The sequence below is a fragment of the Lissotriton helveticus genome, chromosome 1_1, assembly GCF_964261635.1.
Source record: "Lissotriton helveticus chromosome 1_1, aLisHel1.1, whole genome shotgun sequence".
In the NCBI taxonomy this organism is placed as follows: Eukaryota; Metazoa; Chordata; class Amphibia; order Caudata; family Salamandridae; genus Lissotriton; species Lissotriton helveticus.
Window position 1 is genome coordinate 907731827 of NC_136057.1, and position 18530 is coordinate 907750356.

The window sequence follows — 18530 nt, forward strand, 5'->3', positions numbered from 1 at the left end:
CTACCAATTTGCTCTCTGATCTCACCCTCAGTTACTGGGGCATCTAAGCGTTCACTACTTTCAGCTGTTAAGGTCGATAGTGATTTCTCCCTCAACCAGTTCTTAAGAGTATCCGTGTTTGATATGGTGTCCTCCTTATATAACTCAGAAAATAATGAAAGCAACTGGGTTTGCATGTCCACCAGTCTACTCGATGTTTCCCCATTGTCATTAACAATTAATTCATTTAGATGATTCCTTGCCCGGTCTTCTCTGGCTTTCCATGCCAGCAGTGCCCCTGCCTTCTCGCCATATTCAAAATTCTGCATGGATTTTGCCAGCCACTGTGCCTTACATTTCTGGTCGAGTTTCACTCTAAATTCCTGGCGGGCATTATCGAGGCCCTTTTGGACTAGTGATATTCTTTCAGGTTCCCCCAGATTGAGCCAGATCCTTTCTGCCTCTAGCTGGGACATTTTATTTTCTAGCCTCCAATGATTCCTCCCTGTTCTTGGTACAAATACGGCAATGTAGGTAGCCCCTCAAATAAGCCGTGAAGGTATCCCATACAAATTCCATAGAGGTAGACCCAATATTATCCAAGAAATAGTTTTTAGATACATCCTTGAGCTATCTCGGGGTCAGGCAGGATAGATTACGTGTTCATCTGGGTCTTACATTGTATTGGCTCCCTACCAAAGTACAGAAGATAGAAGCGTGATCTGATATATGATTGGGCTGGATGACTATTGATGTCATATCTTCTGCAATTGACCTGTCAATCAGAACATAATCGATCCTGGAAGAATGTCCATGTTTCTTACTATGGAAAGTGAAGCCCTGCTTATTACCAATTTTAGTCCTCCATAAATCCTTAAACTCCAAATCGTGTATCATGTTGTTTAGGGCCTGGCGCACCTGAGGTGCCCCTACATAGTGACTCCGATTAGATCTATCCTTTAGAGGACCTAAGAGCATGTTGAAGTCTCCTCCAATAATTATTGGGGAGGCTGCTTCCATCAGGGAGCTTACATATATAAGTAGGGTCATCAATATTAGTACCATAAAAAGATACACAAACCAACTCCGACCCTCCAAAATCTAGTTTAGCCAACAACCATATCCCTGATTAATTTGTTTTTATTGATTTGATTGTACACCCCACCCCTTGTTTGATTAGGATGGCCACTCCCTTGCAATGAACTGGCGGTTCTGAAGTGCAAAAGTATGTTATCCACGAGTACCTTGCAAATACGGAGCGAATCGCCAGGTGGTTCAGATGAGGCTCCAGGATTAGACATATTTGGGCGGCGCTTTGCACCAAATATTTCATCACTAATCTCTGTCTTTGGGGGCATCGCAAACCATTGATATTCCACAAAAGGAATTTTAGATCACCGACTCCCATTGCAATATCTTCACCTATTGTAGGAGGCCTTCCCAATGTTCCTACACCTAATACAAAAAACCCAAAGCAGACCGCCTGAGATTGGGAAGGTGATAGAGGAATTTTTTTATATATTTCCCACTGCTCCCCACCCCGTGCTCCCCCTTCTTTCCCCCTCCCCATCTCATGCCTCCCATGCGCTCCAGCAAACCCCGGGGAACCCTCCCTGCTAGGCCACCCGCCTTCAGGGGCCCCCTAGTAAAGTAATTGTGACAGGCAGAATTCTTTCTGTAATAACATGATAATTGGGTGCATTAAAAACACATTACGTTTTATAATCTGATAGTTGGACATGCACACTTCATGGAAGCTTATTATGCATGCATTACCTATCCAACATTAACACGTGGGTTCTCAGACAGTTGGTGGCTATTAACCCTTTCCATGCTCATGATGGAATGGTTCCATCATGAGCAACAGTGCTTGTGTGCGCATGACGGAACCATTCCGTTATGTGCACACAAGCACTAAATCCCTCATCTGTAAACAGCAGAGGGATTTCTGTTAATTTTGCCTCGGGAGGCCGAGAACAGCATCCCCAATCTCCCAAGGCATTTTGTTATTCAATGAGATGGCGATCAGTGCGCACGGCGAGCTGACGTCATTTCACTGAAACCGAAACTGAAACGAGCTGATCGGCTCGTTTCAGTTTCACTGCTTACGTAATTGGGGGTAGGGGTGGGCGGAATTTGTGTAATCGTGCTACGCAAATGTACGCGAAACGGTAAAAAATCTCCGCCAACACGCAGAAATTCTGTGAACATGCTGAATGGAGAATTTTGGGCAATTTTGCGTTCTCCGCGGAATGTGAAATTACCCAAATTGCGCAAATTCTGCGAGCGGAACGGAATTTACCACCCAGGCCTACTTGTGTGGCTATCTCAGCCCCCTGAGCATGTAGGCAGATGGGAGGCAAATCGTCTGAAAGGGGAGAATCTCCCACTTCCAATGGTATCCTTCACTAGTGGATCCCTGCTTGGGGGTCGACACAGGTCAGCGATCCCCCTAGGCGAACCCACTAGGTACCAGGGAGGGGGGAGCAGCCCCTTGGGCAAGGATCTTTGCTCCCTCCATATTTAAATGGGCATATTCAGTCTTTCTGCCTCCCTGGGGAGCATATGTGGGCAGTAGCTCCTTTCTAGAAACATAATAGCTTCTTTCACACTTCAATTCTTCTTGCTGGGGTTTTAATGTTGTGCTCTTTTACTACAATTATTTTCACTCTTTTACTGAACAAACCTGAATGTATTGGATTTGTTTCCTCTTTGGATCACATGAAGAGATGTGTAAATATCAATAAATTGCTCATTTTTGGAGTTGAGCTTTGTAAATGTATGTTTCCAAATGAAGGCAGCACAACAATCCTGTAGGTACCACTGCACAGCCTTCCACTAGGAGCCACTTGTATGGTAGATGTTTTAAAAAGGTTAGGTTAAGGGGGAGGAGCCAAGATGGCGGACTGACCGGACGTGTGAGCTCCCGGCTCCGCAAGCCGTCTGCCGTTTTTCGAAAATCCTGGCATTTATATGCACCTACAACGTGTGCGACTGGGGCCGCGAACGAATCACGGCTCCCAGCGTTCTTCCGACGTCCCCGCCGGCTGTTTTTGCTGAGGATTTGCGGAGTTTGCCGACTTCCGACTCTGCCCCCCTGGTTCTGCCCAGATCGTCGCCGCCGGACGCTGCGGGTCGTGTTCCGGGGGACGTGTTGGGGCAGGGCTGGAGTATATACTGCTGCAGCCGGCGGTGGAGGTGGGCTGACTGGAATACCTCTCATCGGCGATGGAGTGGGTCCCTACGAGGCTGTAGCCGTGCAGGCGACATTTCCTTTGTTCTGCGGCCGGTGGTCTGAGCTGCCTCCATCTTGGGGCGCCCCCTCCGCCGTGTGCCATCCCCATTGACTGACTCCGAGGGGGCTTTCACACCGCGCTGGCCTCGGACTACGAGCCGTGTTTCCTTTGGTGACCCTGCCTAACATCCCTTCTGGTTATGAAGTCGCCCCCCCCTCTCCGCTGTGGGCTCATTGCGAGGGTGATATTGATGCCGGACTACCGCACCGACACAGCGATCGCTTCTGTCTCCCCGGTCCGTGCTGCCCTGCCTCACTGCAAGCTTGAGGGTGCCCCGGTGGCGTCACTGTGCACTTCTACCAGGCCGATGTCGGGGAATGATCTGACTTATGGCGATATCCTGACTGCCCTTGCGGATCTAGGGGCGACTTGGCAAAGACACGCTTGTGAACTGGAGCGGAGGATGGACGGTGTGGTGCCCTGCGGGGAGCAATTGTGGCTGGCTGGCCCACTGGTGCCTCTCATTTCTCCTGCGGTGGATACAAGGTTGCACAGTGAGACTACTGTGGAGCGCCCTATCCTTGGATACAGTATCGAGGGTTCCCTTTCTGACGAGGCTACAGTTGCGAGGTCTCCTTCCACTTCGGAACTTGAGACTTTGCCTCTGCGAGTGCTGCGGGGGCTTTCTCTACATTGTTGGACTGTTTGCCTACAACGAACGCTCGTCAACTTGGACACAGTGATGCTCGGTGTTTGGGAACACTCATTTCCTCTGCTTCTTCTATTCCGTGGGCGGCCATCTTGCTCCTTTGTTTTGCCGGCGGTACGCTCGCAGCGGCAGCCATCCTCTGAGGGGTTTCAGCGCTCCGGCCAGGGCTGATGTTGTCTCCCTCTCTGATTTGTCCTGATCGACTGGCTGTGCCCGGACTATAACGCTTATTGATATACTGTTTATGCTGCCTATATGTGCTTCCCTACTTCAGACTGCAATTGCTATTAATCTCCGTGCTCCTTATTTTGGGGTGCACCTGATTTGTCTGATTTTTGTCCTTTTCTAACGGGATGGATGTAATCACGGGCTGGGGGTCCGGGGACGTTTAATATTGTTGGGGGTCTCGGATCTCGTTTCTGTCCGGCGGGAGGGGACTCGGGTTGGGGCTTTCTCTTGATATACGCAGGGGCTTTACTTGGGATATCGCTTCACATTGGTGTTGATGACTTTTGCATTTGCCTTGATATATTTGTTGTGTTGCTGGGGTCTGATGTTGTCAGTGGAGGCCGGGATTCGGTTAATAAGGCCCTCCTCCGGGGCGGCCCCCTTTTGATTGTTGGCGCTGGTTGGGACCTGCGCAGTCCATCCTGCTTCTGGGTATCTTCTTTCTGTTGTGTGCGGCCATTTTGTCTCTTCGTCCTAGATTGGGGCGGGACCTCCGAGGGAGATATGTTCTGGGATCCGTTTTTACGACTGGCCGGGGCTGGAGGGGAATTTTCTCTATGGACATGTGCTTGATTAGCGAGTGAGACTCGAGATGGGGCGTTTCTTCATTCTGTGTTGTTGTTTTGTATATGTCTTTCCCCATTCTCTCCTGTGTTTCATGCTGTATTATGGTATTTGGGGTGGACGGTTTATTGGTGATTGGGTGACCGGGACCATACGGAATTGGCCCTCTTATTTGCGATGGCCTTGCCTGGTGGGCTTCGGTAGTTCTGGCCGGACTGTGGGTGTTTCCATCATTGGTATTGTTTGCTCGGCTGGCGCGGACCCGGACAGCTCCGCCTTTTGCTATGTTGTTTTGTGTTGATCCGGGGCATTAGGTGTGCCTGATCCTGACACTCATTTGGTTCTCGGTCCTCCGAATCTACTGTTGTGCGCGGCGTAGAGGTTGTATATGGCTGGGAACTCCGGGAGCTCCGATATTGTGTGGGCTCCTCCCCACCTTCCCTTTTTCCTGGGAGTATTGGATTAATCTATCCTTTTTACTCCCTATATTTCAAGTGTGAGGGGTCCTTCTTTCCTTTTTCTTTCCTTTTTTCTTTTTCTTTTCTTTCTTTCTTCGTCTGTATTTCGGGTTCTTTAATGGGCGACAGACACGCTGCCGGGGGGGGGTAGGCCGTAGCCTCCGCATTGATGTTGGGTGGGGGGTGGGATTTATTTTATTTCGTTTAGTTTCTATGGGCCTTATTTTTCTATTTCTCTGCGCTTTCTTAACCTGTTTCCGTTCTGGGTCCGCGATAGGGGTTAATGGGGAGGGGGTGGCGCTGTAATGGTGTGCGACTGATGGCTGCTACTTTGGCTGTTTTATTTGGTGCCGCCATGTTGCTTGAGGTCTTAATATCCGTTGTTGTTTCCTGTAATGCGGCCGCATGCCCCTGCCGTGTTGCTATGGTATGGACTCAGTTCTCCTTCTATCTTCTCTTTCATTACTTTGTATTTAGATCAAAAAGACAAAAGAAAAACCTTAAAACTTAACCTTAAATGCTCCTTCTCCTCGGTGGCATGATTCTATTAGTGTAACGTTTAATGCTTATTGTTATATCATCCGCTACCACTGAGGAACTGTATTGCTTGCTCTTGTGCCTTAAAGTATTGTGGCCGGCCTGACGGTTGTGGGCCCGTATTTGTTTCATGTCTCTCTGCACAATAAAGGTTTTAAAAAAAAAAAAAAAAAAAAAAAGGTTAGGTTAAGGGAAACTTATAGGTGGTGGCAAGTTTCAAAGGTCACTCTTTAAGAGTCAGTAGTAACGCTACTGTTACCTCATCAACATGATGACAGTCCAGAACCCAAAAATGCAATTCTAGATGACCGCAATCTGAAATCTGGAGTTTACTACATTTTGTGAGCGGAGTTGCAAGTGTTTTCATTGAACTCAGTGTGAAACCTATATATTTCTGAAATGGGAACAAAACATAGAGTTTAGAAGCAATGGTTATTTTCACATCTCCAAAATTGTGGGTACCCATACAAGCATGTGAATTAGAAAGCATTTATCAAAGTGCCTTTTTTTATACATTGTATTTAATTTGGAAGGCATAAATGCAAAGAAAGTCAATTGGCAATAACACTTGTTCCACTATTCTGTGTTCCCCTAAGTCTCCCAAAACACTTGGAACCTCACTTGTGTGTATCATTTTTTGATGTCCCCACAATACGTTTTGGGCCCTTCCCTGCTGCGGGTACTTGGCCCACCCACACAAGTGAGGTACCATTTTTATCTCGAGACCTTTGGAAACCCTGGGTGGTAGTATATTTGTGTCAGCCCGGTGATCCCATAACTTTGCCACACAGAAACGTGAGACAAATTTTATTTTTGTCAGCTTAATTTGAGGTATGCAGGGAATTCTGGGTAAAAACATGTTGGGGGATTCACACAAGCCACACCTCCCTGGACTTCCCCCGGGTGTCTACTTTTCAGAAATGTTTGGGTTTTGTATGTTTCCCTAGATGTCCATTGATCCCAGGACTAAAAACGTAGATGTCCCCTATCTAGCACAAAACAACCTTGTTTGCATAAATGTACAGGTTTACCAGGTTTCCCTAGGAGCTAGGGTCCGAAATCCCCAGCTAGGCACATTGCAAAAAAGGGTCAGCTTTCAGTGGACAAATGTGATGTGTCTATGTTGCATTTTGGGCCGTTTCCTGTCACGGCACTAGGCCTACCCACAAAAGTGAGGCACCATTTTTTATTGGGAGACTTGGGGTAATGATAGGTGGGTGGAAGTTAGTGGTTCCCCACAGTTTCCAAAACTTTCCATCACAGAAATTTGAGGATAATGAGCTTTGCTTTTACAAATCTTGAGGTATGCAAGGGATTCTGGGTAACAGAACCTGGTGAGAGTCACACAAGTCCCCCTGTCCTAAATTCCCCTGTGTGATTAGGTTTAAAAAATGTACAGGTTTGGTAGGTTTCCCTTGGTGCCGGCTGTTCTAGGGCCCAGTGCAAAAAAGGTTACTGCAGAGTGGGCTTTCTGTCCCATGCGGGTGTGCTATTGCTCCCATATGCTCCAAGGGGCAGGGAGACTGTGCCCATTTGTATGGGTTGGTGGAGGCATTGGCAATGCCCATTCTGGGAAGTTGCAAGTCCCACCCCTACAATAAGAAAAAATAGCCCCTCATGCATTGTAAGAGTCAAACAAAAGCAAGGATATGTGCTTACCTTGAGGAGCTGTCCATTTTCTGTTCCCATGAAAACCACTATGCGTTGTTGAACCTCAATCCCATACACTGATGACAAACTACTATGTGTCAATGTGGTTGATTTGAGAATTGGGTAAACTTTACGTACCTGTAAAAGAAAAAAAATCAACAATATTGGAAAAAAGTCCTCTATGAAATACTCAAACTCATGTTGTATGTAGACTGGGTGAACCCCTCAGAACCAACATTGCATATCTCAACTTTAAACATGATAGCTCTAGGTCCAGGATACAAAAATAATATTAATCATAAATAACTCATATCAATCTGAGCATCACTCTACATATATTTACTGCAGTGGGTAACCTAAAGGATCTAGAGTAATTTGTGAAAATGTAATGCTTGATTGGAATATTCTGACCATTATTCAATTGAGAATTGTTCACTTACTGATTGTGTGTTTTATATTGATTAAGAATGTCACAAAAATATTATTTTGCAATTCATACCAACCATTAAACACTTTGCCCTCTTGGTGCATTAGTGACCTGATGCATATAACATTTGTGTTTCTGCACTCGATTTACAATTTATTTTAAAAACATTTTTACAAATTGGTAGAGTAACAAGCACAAGTTTTGTTCCCATTTAGTGTTCATTAAAACCTCACCTTCTATTTTTAAGTGGACTGTTACCACCATGTTAAAACTGTCAGGGAGCACATGCACTTCAGCACTAGTTAGCAGTGAGAAAGTGCCCTGAGTCCTAAAAACCAACAAAACAAAATCAGCAAAATTTGAGGCAAACAGGCAATATGCGTGGAGAAGATCCCCCCTAAGGGTGAAAGGTCTAACAATAGCTTATTACCAGCATACAGTTATTTGCTGGCTGCGTGGGTAACTAAACAGATCTCCCTTTGCACATGTCACTTTATGAAAAGTGTAGAATGGTCTTTAGTTAAAAACAGAAACAATATTGAAAACAGTTGGATCCCCCCTCTGTCTGGATAATTTCTGTTTAAGTTATTGATTTAGTTAAGGGGATACATCAAATATTCAATTTCAGATAAGGGAACACCTCATACCTGTTAACCCTTACTGCCTTGGACCCTAACATATAAACGGAATTTATTTGCACTTGTATGTCACACTGTGCACTCTTGCGGTTGCTAACAATAGTGTCATGGCTAGGCAAAGATAGGTACACTGAGCACGATTAAAATATACTGTATAAATGATGGAGCATAAAAAACTACGACTCCCACAATCCTCTGAGAAGGCTGGCTACAGCACCTGACGGTGGATACTTAAGCCCTGCCCTGATTGTGCTCAAGGCTTGTCACTCGAGCTACTTCCTGAACCAAAGAAACTACGTGATACATGCACATCTGATATGCGGTCGAACTTGATTTTTATTTCGTTTCCCAAATGCCGCCGCCTGAAGGACGGCTGCAGGCTTAATTGATCCGGAACACTCCTTCATGCCAAACCGCTACTTGCCGGCGTCTCCTCGCCCTGGTGCGGTAATCCTTGGAGACTCACTGAACGCCTCCCTGCATTCAGGTGGGCATGTACAGGACGCGCTTGATTGCTTCAAGCAACACGGACTTTCAATATTCCGAGAGTTTCGTGCTTCCTGACCGGAGGTTGTGGTTACGCGGAAAACAGCAGCTGAGCAATATTAGAGCTGCTTCTGTTTTTACTCAAGCCTACAGAGAAACAGCTGGTCAGCGCTTCATCATTTGTTTTTGTTCAGCGCAGCAGAGCAAACGCCCAGAAAAGCGAGGAAGCGCTGGGCTATTAATATTCTTTTCAGTCAACATCCAGAGAGAGAGAGGTTGCTTCCACGCTATTAGCGCCTCAGAGTGGGATCACTTCCAATTGCCTAGCTATCCTCTGGAGAGCTTATTAGGTGGGCAGTGATATATCCGCATTACAGGAGGCTAGAAGCAGCCAAATGGATAAGAACATTCACCCGCAAAAAGAGGATTATCTGCGATAAGTACCTCACAAGAACAATTTTTTTCCGATTTTCTTTATTTTTCTCTTTTGTGCCTTTTTAACTTGGGAGAAGCACCGCTATAAACATAAGTAAGTACATCACACAGCGTGCTACAGATATAGGGGAGTAATCTCATGTGTGTACTGTGTTTCCACTTACAGGGCAGATGGGGTGGACTGTAGGAGAGAGATGTATACATCTTCTGACAACATCACTATTCTGAGCCTAGCAGCGACAACATTATTGTTTCTTTTGTCCCTTTTCTCCCTTTCCCCTATGTTGGTGTTATCTGTGGAGTGTTAAGATATATCAACTCATGGGTATCTCCATATAGGGGAAGGGATTAATTAGCTTCAACCATCGTTCCTGCTGTATCCGGCTGTAAGGTTTGTGTTAACCATCCTCTGTGTTTGACAAATAGCATATTACCCATATAAAGTAATTTGCTCGCTCTGTGGTTAACTAGACATATCCCCTTTGCACATGTCACTTTATGAAAAGTGTAGAATGGTGCCCAACTAAAAACCAGAAACAATGGGCCAGATTCACAAAGTAATGTGAAACAAAATCCTAAGTTTACGACTTTTGGTATTCACAAAGGGCATTTAGGAGTAGTAAAGTTAGGATTTTGTCTCACTTAAACGTACGTTTCGGTCTTAAGTCTTGTTGGACAGGCCTCGTAGCTGGGCCGTCCCCCCTCCGCACAACGGGGCCCGGACCCGGCTCTCCCTGAATCCCCAGCAAGAACCACCCCGGCAACCCCCCGAGGCAACCCACAACCCGTCCATAACGGGACTCCAGCTCCTGAACCCTCCCGTACCGGCTGGCCCTGGTCCCCATCAGCACCATGGCCCCGGCCCAGCCACCATCTTTGGACACTACAGCACGAGGCCGCGTGGCCTCAACTCGACCCTAACCCTGGGCCTGGCCAGGCCCGACATCGAGGCACCAACCTCCACACAGGAGGTAAAGAGACCACCTGGCAGATCAATGGAAGAAGGAGTCGTCAACGGCTCTCCTCCGCCAGGTGTCGATCACCCCCGGCCTCCCTGGGCGCTGGCTCCACCCCCCTGCTGGGTGTCTAGACTCCCTCATTCCGGACCTCCCGACCTCCAGGCGCGAGGGTCCGGACATCAAAGGGGACCAGACCTATAACTGGGGCAGCTCCAGACCAGGAAGGGAGTTGTATCCTGGAGTCGAGAGACACCGAGAAGAACTCATCCTTGACGGACTGCTGGCGCTGACGCAGCCCTGCCCTGTGAACCCTTCGTCTTGGCCTGCTGGCGCTGCCGCGGTCCACCCTCGTGAAACCATCATCTTGGCCTGCTGGCGCTGCCGCGGTCCTCTGCAACGTGAACTACCACCTTGGCCTGCTGGCGCTGCCGCGGCCCTCTGCAACGTGAACTACCACCTTGGCCTGCTGGCGCTGCCGCGGCCCTCTGCAACGTGAACTACCACCTTGGCCTGCTGGCGCTGCCGCGGCCCTCTGCCACTTGAACCATCGCCTTGGCCTGCTGGCGCTGCCGCGGCCCCTTCGTTGTAGACCTTCATCCTAGCCGGCTGGCGCTGCCGCGGCCCGACCTTGCAGACTCCTAAGCTCGAGGATTGTGAGCTTCTCTCTTGCCACCCCCTGTACCGATCCGGTACCAAGACTGTCCCGCTACCCCTTTCCCTACAGAGACTAGAATTGAGGGGACCTTCGAGTCCTGAATCCTCTGTATCGCTGATAACCTTGCCTTACGAACCCTATATAAAGAGTGTTGATCTCATCCTTGTGTGGTGTCTATCTGTGGGGGGGAAGTGACTTGTCTGTACGATCGCTGGAGACGGCCCTTCTCGGAGGCCTCTCCCCCAGTACTCGGCCGACCCTCCGGGTCCCCGTCTAACATTGGTGGCCAGCGGCGCGATCCGAACCTACGCATAATCGTACAGAGGGTCACTCGCCCCACGACACACAACCACCATGACAACAAAAGAGAGCGGAACAACGGAAAAATTCCAGATGGAAAAGTTGGAAGAATACAACCACAGAGAACTGAAACAATTTTGCATAGAACTAGGCATTTCAACCACAGGACTAAGCACGAAAGAGGACTTCAAACGAGCCCTGGAATCTTGGGCGGAGACGGGTACGACCGTACCCCAAACACGAAACCCCGAGACACCCGAAACAAGCCCCACGCCGACGGAAGAAAGAAGATCGGGTCTCTCCCCGGAGGAGGTCCGGGAACGAGAAAAAAGCAGGCTCCATGAATTAGAACTGGCACGACTTCGCTTAGATGGAGAGCTCAAATTGGCGGAACAAAAAATAACGTTGGAACACTTACGGCTCCGAGAGGAGCGAGAGGAGAAACAAAGGCAGAGAGAGCTAGAAGAGAAGAAGCTAGCCTACGAACATGAGCGCAACCTCAAAGAACTAGAGCTTCGGAAGCAGAACAAGGAGCTCGGGACCCCCGAGCGCCCGAACACTCCTGCCACTACAGACCCCAAGGTCCACATCCCCAAGGATGTCATCAGAGAGTACTACAAGAACGATGATATCCAGCAGTGGTTTAAAGCCTACGAGGTAGCCATGACCTCCCACCGGATTCCCAGGAGCGACTGGGGAGCCGGGTTATGGGGGAGGTTTGTCAACGAAGGGCGAGACGCCCTGCTGCAACTCCCGGACCATCTGATGACATCCTACGACCACATGAAGGCCGCCCTCCTTACTCGATACGGACTCACACCCAAGATGTACCGCCAGCGGTTCCGCGACTGCAAACGGATCCCGGGTACCACTTGGGTGGAGTACGTGAACTTCTTTAGCCGGGCCTTCGAGGGGTGGATCAAGGGCAGCAAAGTGACCACCTACGAGCAACTCTTTGACCTTATTGTGTGGGAGCACCTTTCTAACAACTGCTTCATCGAACTCAGGCAGCACCTCCTGGACAGTAAACTAACGGAACCTCGGCAACTCGCCCCCGAAGCTGACCGATGGGAAAGCACCCGAGTTGGCCGAAACGGGCCCAGCGAACCGAACAGAACTGCCCAAGGGCCCCATCGCCCCCGTGGGGGAGGAGGAGGCCAGGGTCGGGGTAGAGACACCGGCCCGGTGACTCCCGCAAGCAAACCCCCGCCCCCGGCCAGCAGGGGAAACCCCCCGATGCGACCAGGCTTCCGAGCCAACATTACTTGCCATCGGTGCCAGCGACCCGGCCACTACGCCAATGATCCCAACTGTCCAAAGAACCCAAACACTATACCCCGCCAGGTCGCTGCTGCCGCCCTGGGGGAAGAGCAAACCCCGGAAGACCAAGAGGAGTACGAGACCGACCAGCCTGAGTGGGAACCGGCCGCCATGTCCCTGGTTTGCTTAGGGGACCGAGACCTGATCCCCCGGGCCCCCCTTCCCGCCAACACGCAGAAGTACAGCCAGTGGGTCAACATTAATGGCCGCCGGGCGGAAGCTCTCCGCGACACCGGGGCCAGTGTGACCGCAGTCCGCTGTCATCTGGTGGCCCCGGACCAGATCTTGCCGAATCTTCTTTGCCCTGTCCGGTCGGCCGACAACTCAGAAAGCCTATGTCAAATGGCCTACGTCCCCTTCGAATGGGGAGGAGTATCCGGGATGCTGAAAGTGACTGTCCGCGATGATGCCCCTGTGGATTGCCTCCTGGGGAACGATCTCGAAAGTTCTCCCTGGGCAGCAGTCGAACGGAGAGAGCACCTGGGGATGCTGGGCCTCTCCGAATGGGTCTGCGTCACGACCCGGTCCATGACCGCCCGGGCCGTCCCCAGTCCAGAGGAACCCGAGTGGCCGGAGCCTCCTCCCGCGATTGTCCCAGAGGAGGCCACCCCCGAAGCAAGTCCCCCAGCCGAAACCGAAGAAGGACACGGTCGGCTCCAGGACCTCCCCGATCTGGCCCAGTGGCGTCACAAGGGGGGTCCTACCCAGGAACAATTCCGGCAAGAACAAAGAACCTGTCCCTCCCTCGAGGGACTCCGGCAGCAAGCCCTTGCCCAGAGCACAGGGGACACCTCGGGGGCCCACTGGATCTACTGGGACAACGACCTGCTCTACAGCGAGCAAAGGATTGCAGAACTAGGGGCCAGTCGGGTGCTGGTGGTGCCCCTTCGCTTCAGAGATTTCCTCCTGAACTTAGCCCACGATGTCCCCCTTGCCGGACACCTGGGACAGGACAAAACGTACGACCGCCTGGTGACCCACTTTTACTGGCCCCAAATGCGAAAGGATGTCACCAACCACTGCAGGGCCTGCCCCACCTGCCAGTCCAGCGGAAAAAGTGGCCGAAAAACCAAAGCACCCTTACAGCCTTTTCCCGTCGTCACCACCCCGTTCGAACGGGTGGGAATAGACATTGTGGGGCCCCTGGACCCCCGAACCGCCCAAGGACACCGGTTCATCCTGGTCCTGGTGGACCACGCCACCCGCTATCCCGAGGCCATCCCTCTTCGAACCGTGACGGCACCCGTGGTAGGCCGAGCCCTGATGGGGATCTTCTCCCGGGTGGGTTTCCCCCGGGAGGTCGTCAGCGACAGGGGTACGAACTTCATCTCAAAATACATGAAGTCTCTCTGGCAACAGTGCGGGGTCACCTACAAATTCACGACCCCCTATCACCCGCAAGGAAATGGATTGGTCGAGCGGTTTAACCGCACACTCAAAGGAATGATCATGGGCCTAGAAGAACCCCTCCGTCGCCAGTGGGACGTGCTACTCCCGTGCCTCCTGTTTGCCTATCGAGAAGTCCCTCAAAAATCCCTAGGCTTCAGCCCATTTGAACTCCTGTACGGACACCCCGTCCGGGGTCCCCTCAGCCTAGTCAAAGAAGGTTGGGAGAGGCCCCCCCAGAAAGCTCCCCCTGATATATACAAGTATCTCCTGGCCCTTCGCAACCAGACCCGGCGATTCAGGGAGATCGCCAAAGCCAACCTTGAAGCCAGTCAGGAGGACATGAAGAAATGGTATGATCAGCACGCCTCCTCCATTGAGTTAGAACCGGGACAGCAGGTCTGGGTGATGTCCCCGGTTGAACCCTGTGCCCTACAGGACAAATGGTCCGGGCCCTTCAAGGTGATCGAACGCAAGGGGCCCGTCACCTATTTAATCGACATGGAAACCGCACGGAACCCCCTACGGGTCCTCCACGCCAACAGACTCAAACCCCATTTTGTACGCTCAGAACTCAGCCTCCTGATGGCTACCGATAATGGGACGGAAGAAGACTCCGAGCCCCTTCCTGACCTGCTGAGGACCCTCGAGCAGGATGGCTCAGTGGAAGGGGTCAGACTCTCCGAGGCCTTGTCCCCGGAGCACCGCCAAGACTGTCAAGCTCTCCTGACACGGTTCGCATCCTTGTTCTCTCTCACCCCCGAGGTCACCCCCTGGTGCCTTCACGATGTGGACACCGGGGACAGCCCCCCTATTCGACACAGGGCGTACCGCGTACCAGATCGGGTGCGCGCCTGCATCCAGGCCGAGGGATCCAAGATGCTGGCCCTGGGAGTGATCGAACCCTCTGACAGCCCCTGGGCCAGCCCAGTCGTCCTGGTCCCCAAGGCTGCCGCCCCGGGCGTTGCCCCTGAGCTCCGGTTCTGTGTGGACTACCGGGGTCTGAATGCCGTTACCAGGACCGACGCTCACCCTTTCCCCCGGGCAGATGAGCTAATTGACCGTATGGGGGGCGCCCGCTACCTGAGCATCTTCGATTTAACAGCGGGCTACTGGCAAATCGGCCTCACCCCCAGGGCCCAAGAACGATCCGCCTTCTCTACCCCGGACGGTCACTACCACTTTAAGGTGATGCCATTCGGCATGAAAAACGCTCCGGCAACATTTCAACGACTCGTGAACCAGGTACTGGCGGGCCTCGAAGAATTCAGCGCCGCCTACCTGGACGACATCGCTGTGTACAGTCACCACTGGACCGACCACCTCCGCCACCTGCGGGAAGTTCTACACGCCCTCCGGCAGGCCGGGCTCACCATCAAGGCCAGCAAATGTCAGGTTGGCCAAGGGTCCGTGACCTACCTAGGACACCAAGTGGGAAGCAGGCTGGTGGCCCTTCTCCAGCTCAAGATCGCTGCCATCCAGGCCTGGCAGCCCCCTACGACCCAAACCGAGGTCCGGGCCTTCCTGGGACTCACCGGGTACTACCGGCGGTTTGTGAAGGACTATGGCAGCATCGTGGGGCCCCTCACGGAGCTCACATCCAAGAAGAACCCCAAAACAGTCAACTGGACTCCGGACTGCCAATCGGCCTTCGAGAAGCTGAAGGCCGCCATGTGCACTGCCCCCGTGCTCCAGGCTCCCGACTACGGCCGGGAATTCATTGTACAGACGGACGCCTCCGATCATGGCGTGGGGGCCGTCCTCTACAAACTCAACACCGAGGGAGTTGATCAGCCAGTGGCATTCATCAGCCGACGCCTTCTGGCCCGAGAACAGCGCTGGAGCACCATCGAGAGGGAGGCCTTCGCCGTAGTCTGGGCCCTCAAGAAGCTCCGGCCCTACCTCTTCGGCACCCACTTTCATGTGCAGACAGACCACCGACCCCTGCAATGGCTGATGCAGATGCGGGGGGAAAACCCGAAACTGTTGCGCTGGTCCATCTCCCTGCAGGGGAAGGACTTCACTGTGGAGCATCGTCCAGGCCAAGACCACGCCAACGCAGACGGCCTGTCACGCTTTTTCCGCCTCGGCGAGGAGAGTCCCCAAGAGGATGGCTGACTCTCCCTGCCTTCAGCTGGGGGGGACGCATGTTGGACAGGCCTCGTAGCTGGGCCGTCCCCCCTCCGCACAACGGGGCCCGGACCCGGCTCTCCCTGAATCCCCAGCAAGAACCACCCCGGCAACCCCCCGAGGCAACCCACAACCCGTCCATAACGGGACTCCAGCTCCTGAACCCTCCCGTACCGGCTGGCCCTGGTCCCCATCAGCACCATGGCCCCGGCCCAGCCACCATCTTTGGACACTACAGCACGAGGCCGCGTGGCCTCAACTCGACCCTAACCCTGGGCCTGGCCAGGCCCCGACATCGAGGCACCAACCTCCACACAGGAGGTAAAGAGACCACCTGGCAGATCAATGGAAGAAGGAGTCGTCAACGGCTCTCCTCCGCCAGGTGTCGATCACCCCCGGCCTCCCTGGGCGCTGGCTCCACCCCCCTGCTGGGTGTCTGGACTCCCTCATTCCGGACCTCCCGACCTCCAGGCGCGAGGGTCCGGACATCAAAGGGGACCAGACCTATAACTGGGGCAGCTCCAGACCAGGAAGGCAGTTGTATCCTGGAGTCGAGAGACACCGAGAAGAACTCATCCTTGACGGACTGCTGGCGCTGCCGCAGCCCTGCCCTCGTGAAACCATCATCTTGGCCTGCTGGCGCTGCCGCGGTCCTCTGCAACGTGAACTACCACCTTGGCCTGCTGGCGCTGCCGCGGCCCTCTGCAACGTGAACTAACACCTTGGCCTGCTGGCGCTGCCGCGGCCCTCTGCCACTTGAACCATCGCCTTGGCCTGCTGGCGCTGCCGCGGCCCCTTCGTTGTAGACCTTCATCCTAGCCGGCTGGCGCTGCCGCGGCCCGACCTTGCAGACTCCTAAGCTCGAGGATTGTGAGCTTCTCTTTTGCCACCCCCTGTACCGATCCGGTACCAAGACTGTCCCGCTACCCCTTTCCCTACAGAGACTAGAATTGAGGGGACCTTCGAGTCCTGAATCCCCTGTATCGCTGATAACCTTGCCTTACGAACCCTATATAAAGAGTGTTGATCTCATCCTTGTGTGGTGTCTATCTGTGGGGGGGAAGTGACTTGTCTGTACGATCGCTGGAGACGGCCCTTCTCGGAGGCCTCTCCCCCAGTACTCGGCCGACCCTCCGGGTCCCCGTCTAACAAGTCTAACCTAAGTAAAAGTTAAGTATTCATGACAAAGGTAGGCCCTTCTGAACCCCATTTTTCTGGAACAGGAGCTGTTGAATTGAAAGCCTTTCTTATGGAGCAAGCTGACATAAATGATCATGGAGATGCTGGTTTAAAATGTGAGAAGTATGGATTTTGGTCATATTTTTTAGTGTTAGGCATATTTTAAAATGTAATGTAAATAATTAATGAGGGAGATCTTTACATAGGGACGGATATCCACACATAAGTCCACTATAAACACACCACATCTGTTTACTCAAGCTGTGCATCCTTCTTGTCACTTCCTATGTCCTCAATTTTAAAATAATACATTTTTGGTTGGCATTGAAGTTTTTTTAATCTTCAATTTTAGTCAATGGTAATAGATTTTGCAGTAGTGCAGAAAGCTATTAAATACTGATCTCCATGTAGAACACTGACCGTTTTGTCAGTAGTCTACCTTCATGAATGTGCACTTGATTTACAAAAATGTGAAAAATAATAATCATATTAAATATAAATATTTAGGGTCTGATTTAGACTTTGGCAGACAGTGCACTCAGTTGCAAAAGTAATAAAACCTCAGTCAACCCACCTCACCTGGAGAGGACATGGAGGTCTTTTTTTCTGTCGGTCACCGCAAGGAAACCGTAGCGGTGAGGGACTGAGAACAAAATAACGACGCCTACATTATTGGGAAGAAACTCTCAATGTTTGAAGGACATTAGTTTTTTTGCATTTCAGAAACAAACTAGGAGCTTGTTCCTGAAAAACAAAACTTTTGGAAAAGTTTGGTGATGCCGGATATCCATCAAACCTTTAGTTCCTTGAAGAGAACCGTCCGGATGGTACAACGTTGACTGCTTGGCTGGCAGTGGTCTCTAAACTTGCCGGAGAGTAGTCCCTTTGCATGGCAGAGGTAATGTCCTCTGACACACTGACGGATGAAGTACAGGCCTTCAAATTACAAATCAAGCCCTAAGTGTCTATATACCTTATAACTGGCTGCATGCAAGAGTAATTATTTAAAACATTTTTAACGTTGTAAACTAAATATAACAATGAGGCTGCTATTTTAAAACAGTGAAAACTGTGATGGACTGTGCTGATTTCTTTGGTTCCGTGGTTGAAGAAATAGTAGGTTAGAGGTCCGTGGGTGCTCTGGAGTGGATGGAGGACATGATGGCTCTCATGATCTGTGTGGCTAGAGGATTCCATGTGGTGATCGAGTGGCTGGTGTCCTTAGTTGGGAGGAGGCTGTTGAAGTTGTGGTCA

At 51.3% G+C, this 18530-nt stretch overlaps 1 protein-coding gene across 1 annotated transcript in view; it reads right to left on the reverse strand.

The window, feature by feature from the left end:
* The window catches only part of PLXNC1 (plexin C1), a 510673-nt gene that overhangs the window by 389537 nt on the left and 102606 nt on the right, over nt 1–18530 (reverse strand). Inside the window, exon 2 of the mRNA XM_078676006.1 lies at nt 7371–7499. Within this exon, the coding sequence (XP_078532132.1) occupies nt 7371–7499 (129 nt within the window). The remainder of the gene's footprint in view (nt 1–7370; nt 7500–18530) is intronic.